The 9,738-nt window shown below is 61.4% G+C and overlaps 1 protein-coding gene across 3 annotated transcripts in view; it reads right to left on the reverse strand.

Annotated features, from left to right (window-relative positions):
- The window catches only part of BRF1 (BRF1 RNA polymerase III transcription initiation factor subunit), a 57,647-nt gene extending 50,166 nt beyond the window's left edge, over positions 1 to 7,481 (reverse strand). Inside the window, exons 1-2 of one of the 3 annotated variants that reach the window (XM_023256140.2) lie at positions 6,955 to 7,481; positions 16 to 96 (exon numbers count right to left, since the gene is read on the reverse strand). In XM_023256140.2, coding sequence (XP_023111908.1) covers positions 16 to 96; positions 6,955 to 7,138 — 265 coding nt within the window. In that variant the 5' untranslated portion in view covers positions 7,139 to 7,481. The remainder of the gene's footprint in view (positions 1 to 15; positions 97 to 6,954) is intronic. The other 2 variants (XM_023256138.2, XM_023256139.2) reach the window with 2 other exon arrangements.
- Between the last annotated feature and the right edge of the window lie 2,257 nt (positions 7,482 to 9,738).

A 9,738-nucleotide genomic window follows, 5' to 3' on the forward strand; every position in this document is an offset into this window, starting at 1 on the left:
CGCCACAGGAAATACCGTTCTGCAGGGTCTGTGCTCTCGACTCCTTCCCCAGGTTCACGTGGAAGCCGCCGCCCAGGGTTGGGGTTTTGCCGGCACCTAGAAGAACAACCAGCCTGATTAGTCAAAACCTGGCAAAAAAGATCCACACCGACAGACCTTCCCTGCATGGGGCGTCTCTGGAGCCAGGACCCAGCGGGACCAGCATTCACAGTGCGAGGCAGCCACGATCGGGGCCTCTCCCTCTGCCGTGCCAACGGGGTTGCGGCCTCGACCTGGAGCCGCGGCAGGTGGACCACGGCCACCGGCACTCTCTAAGCACGTTCCAGACCACTGCCACATGGCGGCCAGAGACAGCACAGCTCACCTCCGAACTACAGCTCTCCCCTCGGCCCTCTGCGCACTCTGGGCCAGCCCGTTCACAGGAGCTACACCTGCACAGTGACCACTGGCTAGTGCGTCCATCTCCCCACAGGACTGTGGGCTTCCGGAGGGTACGGGCCACGTCCCAGGCCACGCCCTATGCGGCCCAGAGCCTCTGAGCCACCTGGTCTACAGGAGGCACTCACACCTCTGGCCACCTCTGTGCTGCCCACCCCCAGAATGGCAGCCTAGAGAGCCCACCCCGAAGGTGGCCGTAGCCAGGCCTGCGGGCACCCTGCCCTGCATCTCCCAGCGAGGCTCGGATGTCCCAGGAAGTCCCGCACTCTCTGCTCTGCAGACACTGGGGCTGGGACTTCTGCCCTGTCACCCCATGACAACAGCCAGGCAGAGGTCTGGATTGTGTGCTAGACCTAGAAACCCCACTGCCGCAGCCACAGAGGGAGTGCTCAGGAAGCCACGAACAAGCAGGGAAATGCTGCCCATCCTGCAGGCCAACGCGTGTGACACCAAAGGATTAGAGGCCTCTGCAGCTAGGGGACATCTCCCATGCTCAGCCACATGACACAGGGTGTGCTGGAGGGACTGAGACACAGGTAGAAGCGACAGGGAAACTCAGAAGTGGCAGGGACCTGGGCACCCAGATCCCTGAAGTCTGGGAGCAGGCCCCCAGGGAAGCATGTGGCCCCCCTCCTGGGGCCAGCAGGGACCTCGGGTCGCCCGCAGGCAGGCACCACACAGGCAGAGCAGAGTAAGCGTGACCTCCGGCACACCTGTGACGGTGACCCGGGCCCTAAGCAACACGAGCGAGATTCCTTAAGGATCTCAGCAAAGTGGTTCCAAAGTTTAGCCGGCAGTGAGAAGGAGTAAGATTGGCCAAGAAAGCTTTGAGAAGAGCAACGAGTGGGCTCTGTTGAGCAGCTGCTGGGCCACGGGCGGGTGGGCTGGCCGGAGCGGAGCTGGGAGCCGGCTGTCAGGTGGCCGGGCACCGGCACTCCCCACCACAGCGGCGGAGCAGAGGGGTTGGGGGGCAGGGCAGGTGGGGACCTTCCCCAGGAGAGCGGGGCCCAGGACAGGGTCGCTCACCACCTGCAGACAGTTTTGCTGTCACTGGGACCGTTGGTTCCTACGGCCGCCCTGACAGATGGCCACAGACTTCACGTCCTTGAGAGGCTGGTCGCAGAGGATGGGGAGGGAGAGGGACCGGCTGTGTGTCCTCACGGGGCTGGGGAGGCTCAAGCAGGGCATGCTGGGGGCTGGAGAGCTGCAGGGCCCAGAGGGGCTTCATCCACCTGCACCAGCCACAAAGGGCTTCCCAAATCGGCCGTGCGCCGCCTCGCTGCTCCAGAGCCCATCACAGGCTCCCTGGACCAAGGTCAGGGCCCCGCGTCTGCTCCCTTCCCGTTTTGGTGGTGGTGCTTTTTACAACTCTAGGATCTTCACCTGTGCAATCTTTAACGCACAAGAACCACGGGGGAAGGCCCAGTCACTCACAGCACCTGACCAGGACACCCACATCGTGGCCTCTGTTTCCGGCACCCCCAACTTCTATTTTAGAAAAACAGAAATACCGCCATGCTGTTTTAATTAAGATGCATGTGTACTTTCAATAAATGATGGGGCTACTGCATGAGGAAAAGGGTGATGAAATGCTGTAAAGCCCCACCTTCTGGGAACAAGGACCCTGGGAGCCAACACCCCCTGCTTAGACACAGACAGAAGGCGGCCGGGGCGGGTCACTCAGGGAGGCTGTGCCTACGAAGAGCGGGGGCTTCGTTCCGGTCGAGCGTTAAACGCATCTCCTTATTCCTGGAGATCTCCCAAAGCCACCCGCCCACGTGCCCCCTCCTCCCCCTCCTCCATTACTCTCCCCTGCACCGTCCGGGACCCCCCACCCCCTCACTGCACTTTCTGTGTCTGTGCCACCCTTCCCTGCCTCTCCCTGAGGACCCAGTCCCCCTGCCCGGGGCCAGGGCACCTCTGGGGCCGGTCTCCTGACTCCTGCTCACGCGGACGCACACGTACACTGGTGCACCCTCGCACGCACACCGGCCGTGCTCCTCGTCGTGTGCTTCCAGGAGACACGGGGATCCGGTCCCGTCCGCAGACCCAGTTCTCTGCAGCAGGGCGGGATGGGGGTGTCCAAGCCTGCTTGCCAAACTGAGGCAAACTGATTCTCGTGCTCAGCAAACACCACCCACTGGGGTCTGGTTATGAGAGACAGAGTCTGGAATGCACCCGTGGGTCGTACAAAAAGTGCTTATTTAGCAAACCTCGGCCCCCTAAAACCATGAGCCTAAGGCTCCCCGAAGTTTGAAGCCAGCTGGAGTGTTACCTCCGGTCACCACCGCTGACATGCGCCGTTCTCAGCCTGCACAACGGGACACTATTCCGTCTACTTGTTTCACATTGGACCTTTTCTCTAACAAGCTCCTGTGGCAAAAATCCACGCCGGAATCAGCTGGTGGAAGGTACGGCCAGGCCAAGACCGCCCCCTCGTGGACAGCGGTGGGGCGCCCGATGCCGCCTGTGGCGGCGGGAGCAGGAGGGCACCGCGGTCCGACCCTGGAGACGGGCGCACCATGAGCCCCCCAGGCTGGGCGTCAGGGACCGAGCCAGTAACACCAGGGAGAGAAAGGCGGGGATGAGGCGGGGCCCCGGCACGACCGAGAGGCCTCAGCACCCCAGAGACGCTCGTACAGATCTGTCTGTCCCCCGTCTCACCCACAAGCCCCATCAACACTTTAAGCAAAAACTTCCATCGCTTTCTATTAACTTAATTTTAAGGGAGGGGTGTCTGTCTAACTTCTTCTCAAGAGAGGCCCTGGGAGCGGCCGGAGCCCCCACATGGACACATGCTCCTCTGGGGCCGCCAGCAGGCCCTCGACAGGACCGCAGGGAGTCCCGGGTCCCGGGATGCAGCCTGGACACAGATCCAGGGTGGGATAAACAGCTGGGCGCAGCCCACAGCCGAGACTGCGCTCAAGCCGGCGCGGCTCCCAAAGAGCTTGCTCCGTAGGGAAACCACGCAGCACGGAGCGTAGAGAACGAAAAAGGCTGCAAACGACATCTTAACAAGAAGAGTCCTCTCTCTCCATGGGCCTCTAGGACAGCCCGGCCAGCGTTTCCTGCGAAGCGGCACTTTGGCCAGGAGCTCCACGGGGCTTTGAGGGGCCACAGGACAGAGCAGATGCAGGACCTTCCGCCTCTGGGACCAGAGCTCGGCCGGGACAGCACCCGGTGCTCCGCGGCCCAGGACACCGGTGGGCCGTCCCGGGAGAGCCACCTATGGGCAGGGCGCACTAGGCAGGTGGGTGCAGGTCCCCCCCCCCCGTCCTTAGGGCAGACGGCCCTCCCCATCCAGGGCCAGGGGTGCAAACACGACTGGGGGTTCCTCCACCCCAAATGTGTGCGAAGTGCATCACGACCCTGAACGGTGACGACACTAGCACTTACAAACACTCTGCTTGAAAGACGCGGTCTGCAGCCGGGAAAAGCTGTGATTATGGAAGCTGTGGGAAGACCCCCCCACCCCCCGCCTCCCTAGGAGGGAGGGAGGGGCCCCAAGGAAGCAGCAGCCACGGGTTGCCTGGTGCGGAGCCCTCTGGAGGGCTCTGACAACCCCAGGGGGAGGCTGGCGGGAGCCGAGGGCGCTCCAGGGAAGGAGCTGGGGCTTGGAGGCCCTCGGGTGGACACGCGGCACAGGACACTCAGAGTCGATCCTTCGTGCCCTGCTGGGAAGCCCCGCTCTGCCCCTGCGGTTCCGGACACGCTGGAGGCGAGCCCCTCCCGGGAGAGCAGCAGGACCCTTCCTCAGGGCCTCGCTAAGACCCCAGCCACTCTGGCCACACCGAACCGCCCGCGGTCCCCAGGTACCCACCCCTTCTGCCAGCCGGTCGCCTCCCTGTCGCCTGTGCCCGGCAGCGGAAGGACTCGGCCCGGATGTCCCTAGCACCGCTCGCGCTGCCCCCCCCGGACGCTGGCCTCACGCCTTGCTGGTCTGGGATCCAGGGAATCAGGGTGACTGGAGCTCCAGAGTCCAGGCCCGGCGCACAATGGGCGCCCACTGGGAAAGACCCCTGGACGGCCAGGAGCCCACAGTGGCAGGGTCTCTGCCCACCCGACCCCGGTATCTACTTCACACAGTCCCAGGTAGTACACCCCTAACTGCCCACGCTCGGTTCTCAGACACTAAGAATGGATGCTCAGGAAAGTTGACCGTGGCACCCAGCGAGGGCAGCTCAGAGGGCAAGGTCAGCTCTCAGGGCGAGGGGGGAGTGCAGGAAGACCCGAGAAGAGCCAGCGGACACTCGCTCAGCGGCCAGGGGACGGGAGTAACCCCAGTCAACGGCCCAGCCACCACTGCCCTGAGGGGGAAGGGAGGGGGCCAGGTGGCAGAGGGGCTACCGACGCCCCTCCCCTCTCCTGGACGGGCTCCTGCCAGGGAACAGACCCACAGGACAGAGCCAGCCCTGGCCTGGGGAAGTACCTTTGCACCCCCTTTACGGCATGCCTTCCGACAGCACCGGCTGAGCCCGTGCTCACGAGGCTGTGCCACCAACTTCGCGGCACACGGGTGAGAGCACATCTCTCACGTCCAGGACCGGCGGGGTGTCCACCGCCTCCGCAGCGTGTTCCCCGTCTGCAGGGAGGGCAGGCGCGTCATCTGGTACGCGGGTGCCCGCATCAGCACAGTGCCTTCCCGCGGAGAACCCTAAGGGTCAGCTCCTGCCACCATTTGTTCTTACTACTGTCTCGTTCCTCCGGTGATGGGAGGCACCGCCCGACAACGTGTGACAAAACGACAGCCGTGCTGGGGAGCCCGCACCCCGGCAGCCCCGGAAGTTGCCCCAGAACACAAAGACGTGCGCACTGCACCAGAGGTGATGGGAGAGAGCAGGACACAGGAGTCAGTGAGGCCCAAAGCCACTTCTCTGAAAAGCTCAATTAAAGTGATAAACTTCCGGCAGGGGAGACAAAGGGAGAAAGAAAAGAAATCAGGGACATCACTAGAGACCCTGCAGACATCAGAAGGGTGAGGGGGGACTGGTGCCACCTGCTCTGAACGCATCAACTGAACAACTTTGATCGAGGGGGGACCGAATCCTCAGAACCACACACTCACCCACGGGGAAAGACTTAACCTAAAACATGACCACAACCTACAACGATTAAAGATACTGCATCTGAAGTTAAAAACCTTCTGAGGGAAAAACAAAAACAAAAAGCCTTTTAGGCCCAGAGGGCTACCCTGGTGAATTCCACCAAACGTTCCTGGAAGAAATAACCCCGGTTCTACACGGTCTCTTCTGAAGAACGTAAGAGAAGGGGACATCCTCCAACCCGTTCCAGAAGATGAGACACTGCAGGAAATCTATGCACCGACATTCCACATTCCACGTACAGACTCTCAACAAAGTATCAGCAGACCTAACCCCTCAGCATAGCCGAGCTAGGTAAGTCTGCCCCAGCAAGGCAGGTGCGGCATTCGAAGCGCCGCGGCCACGGCCACGCTGATTCAGAAGAAAACCGCGAGGATGTGAGGTGGTGAGAGAAAAGCACTGCACGAATTCCAACAGCCACTCGTGATGAAAACTCTCAACAAACCAGGAGCAGAAAGAGGGCCTCCCCAACTTTACTAAGAGACATCTACCCAAGCCTGCAGCTAAACGTCAACACTGAGTGGGGGACGCTGAGCCCTTCCCCGAGTCCGGCTATAAGGCAAGAAAGAGAAACAAAAGGAAGAAATAAACAGCCCCTGTTTACAAACAACGGGACGGTCTGAATACAAAATGCCAAGAGACGTCGAGAACTCCCAGAACTCACAGCTAAGTTTAGCAAAGTCACAGGAAGCAGGCCAACGACAAAAACCCGTATTACTACATCCCAGCAGTGAACAATCAAACGCTGAATTTTAAAAGATAGTCCTTAGCACAGCTCGCTCTGTACCAGAGGCATCGGCCCCAGAGAAATGAAAACAGGTTCGCAGAAAGGGCCACACGCTGTTTCCAGCAGCTCCGCTCCTCGCCACCCCAAAGTGACCACCGTCCTCCGACCTCAGCCTGACACCCTGGGTGAAGTCACAGGCACCAGGCTGGGGGAAGATGCCAGTCCCCAAAGGTGGGGACCAAGAGCACATCCACTAGCGGCAGGGCCGGGGACAGGGCGGCTGGGAGAGCCTGCGGGCGAGATTTGGAGCTGTGCAACTTTTCTTTACCCCTGAACCTAGCTGCGGTGACAGTCACAGCGCTGGACCCAGATGAAGCCAGCGTTATCGGACGCTTAGAGAGACAGGACCGGACACGGTCATCGTGTTCCTCCCTTTTAAATTCCGTTATTTAAAAAAACTGCGGGCACATAGTTCACAGGAGGCGGTCCTCCGGACCCCACCGGCTACCCGCGCCCCCCCCCCGGTGTCCCCTGGCGCGCCCCCCGCGTCCCCCGGTGTCCTCTGGCACCACCCCGGCGTCCCCCCCCCCGCGACCCCCGTAGTCCCCGCGCGCCCCCCGCGTCCCCCGGCCACCTCCCGCGTCCCCCGGCCCCCTCCCGCGTCCCCCGGCCCCCGCGCGGACCCACCGTCCAGAGACACGAACTGGCCCACGGCCGACGAGCCGCCGCCGCTGTTCTCCACGAACTGCACCTCGGACACGATGATGTTGTCCTCGAGCACCGAGCCGCAGCCGGTGCACACGGCGTCGCCGCGCGCCGCGTCAAGCTCGATGTCCGTGCCGCCGCAGCCGCGGCACACGCGGCCCGTCATGCCGGCGGCTCTCGCGCGGGCTCGTCGCCCGCTCCTGGCCCCGGCCCCGGCCCCGGTCCGCCCGCCCGCGCGTCGGCCCGCCCGACTCTCGCGAGGCCGCCGCCGCCGCCGCCGCCGCCAAGCCCTCCGATTCGCAGCGGCAGATTCGCCGCGAACGCCGCGGTCGCGCCGCCCGCAACGGTCTCTCCCGCGCGTCGGGGACGGGCACCGGGGCTGCGGCGGGGCCTCGAGGACTCGAACCCGCAACCTGCGGACCCGGACGCCGCTACCGGGCCTCAGAACCACTAACCAGCAGGCCTCCCTGGCGGCGCGCGAGCGTCAGCAGTGGGCGGGGCCAGAAGCTGCGGGCGGGGCTTTGGTGCCGAGAGCCTCCGGGAATGGGACCGGGAGCGGTGGGCGGGACCAAGGCGACCGGCGGGGCTTTGAGTGGTGAATGCCCCCAGGGCCGGAACCCAGAGCTACAGTAGGAGCCCCCCCAGGGGCTTTGGGGGCCCGCCCCCTGGGACGGGACGGGGAGCGATGGGCGGAACTTTGAGTGGTGAGTGCCCCCTAGGACCGGACTCGGAGCTGTGGGCGGGGCCGCAGGTGGTGGGCGGGGCTTTGGTGGTGAGCGACACCAAAGAAGGCTCCGGGAGCGGTGGGCGGGTCCAGGCCGGTGGGCGAGGCTTTGGTGGGGAGAGCCGCCGGGGAAGGGGGCGGTGGGTGGGGTCAGAGCGATGGGCGGAGCTTTGGTTGGGAGCGCCCCCTGGGACCGAACGCGGAGCGGTGGGCGGTGCCCGGGCAGGTGTGTGCGGCGGTGCTGGCTCGCCTGACGGCGTGGGTCGGGGATGGAGACGCCGGGCCCGGGCGCCCGCTTCTTCCCCTGCACAGGCAGGCCCGCCTCGCGATTCGCCCCGGCTCCCCGGCTTCCGCCTGACGGTGCCCAGACGCCCCCATGCGCCCCCTGTCCCGTGCTGTGTGTGCCCCCAGAAGTCCCCGCTGCCTGACAGCTGCTTGTGCAAAGTGTGTTACCAGTGGCAGGCTTCTGTGTCCCCCGACCCGCAAATATCTGCAAATATATGCAGTCACCGCGACCCCCCGGCTCCCCTGAGAATAGCCTGAGAAGAAACATGCGGGGCGCCAGTGTTTAAACTGCCAAGTTTGTCTGTGGGACGCAGCCCGAGCTCAGACCATCAGAAAACGCCCTGTTCCCACTTGGAGGCGACCAAGTAAACACACAAACCGTTCCGCAGGCAATCTGTAAAGTCCATTTAATCCCAATCAAAATGTCAACGAGATTTGCAAATAACTTGCTTGATAAGCTGATCCCAAAGCCATCCGGAAGAGTTCGTTCACAAATACAGTCAAACTCTGCAAGACAAAGGGAAGCAGCGCCTGGGTGGCTCAGTTGGTTAAGTGCCTGGTTTTTAGCTCAGGTCATGATCTCACAGTTTGTGAGTTCAAGCCCGGCATCGGCCTCTGTCCTGAGGCAGAGCCATTCTTTGTCTCTGCCCTACCTGGCTTGTGTGTACCCTCTCTCAAAATGAAACACCTTTTTAAATAAAAAGAAAAAAAACTGAAGGAGGGGAAAATTGCCCTCTCGTACATAAAAATATTACGTCGAATTACAGGCAATAAAACCACGTGATATTTGTACAGGGGCAGACAAATGGACAAGTGGAATAAAACCAGCAGTCCACAAACAAACCCAACGGTACACAGAAATTTAGGGGCCTCTGGGATGGGCAGGTGGCTCAGTCAGGTAAGCCTCTGACTCTTGATTTCAGCTCTGGTCACTGTTGGCGGATTTGAGCCCCGCATCAGGCTACAGATGTCAGTAGAACCTGCCTGAGATTCTCCTTCTCTCCCTCTCTGCCTCTCCCCCACTAATTCTCTTTCTCTTTCTCTCTCTCTTAATAAATAAACTTTAAAAAAAAAGAAATTTAGGGGCCTTGAGTCATTAAGGAAGAGATAGACTCTTCAGTGGTATTGCATGTTCCTCCAGTTAGAGTAGGAAAAGGGTAAATTGAGCCCCTAAAAATAAATTCCAGGGGCACCTGGGTGGCTCAGTCAGTTGAGCACCCGACTTCGGCTCAGGTCAAGATCTCGTGGTTCGTGGGTTCGAGCCCCACATCGGTCTCTGTGCTGACAGCTCGGAGCCTGGGGCCTGCTTCGGATTCTGGGTCTCCTCCTCTCTCTGCCCCTCCCCCGCTCATGCTCTGTCTCTCTCTCTCTGTCTCTCAAAAATGAATAAACATTAAAAAAATTTTTTTAATAAATAAAAATAAATTCCAAGTGGCATTAAAAGCTAAAAGTAAAAACAAGACCAAGGCTAATGGAATCAAATACAAGAGGATATGGTGAGTCTCCTGTGGCTGCACGTTGCGAGGGGCGGTGGCTGGCATCTGAGACCCTTCCCCGGTGTGCAGTCCTCGACCTCACGGGCACCTGCCGGAGCCCGGCCCGCTGCCCTCACCGCAGGGTGTGGACAAGCAAGCGGCTTGAAAACAGTGCCTGCGTGAGTGATGACAACAGGCACAGCCACCCGGGAGGGGGTTACAGCCAGGAGAACTTCCCTGCTTTGAAAAGCCTCAACTAGTGGCTTTTCTAAATAAAGATAT

The sequence above is a fragment of the Felis catus genome, chromosome B3 (genome assembly GCF_018350175.1).
Source record: "Felis catus isolate Fca126 chromosome B3, F.catus_Fca126_mat1.0, whole genome shotgun sequence".
In the NCBI taxonomy this organism is placed as follows: domain Eukaryota; kingdom Metazoa; phylum Chordata; class Mammalia; order Carnivora; family Felidae; genus Felis; species Felis catus.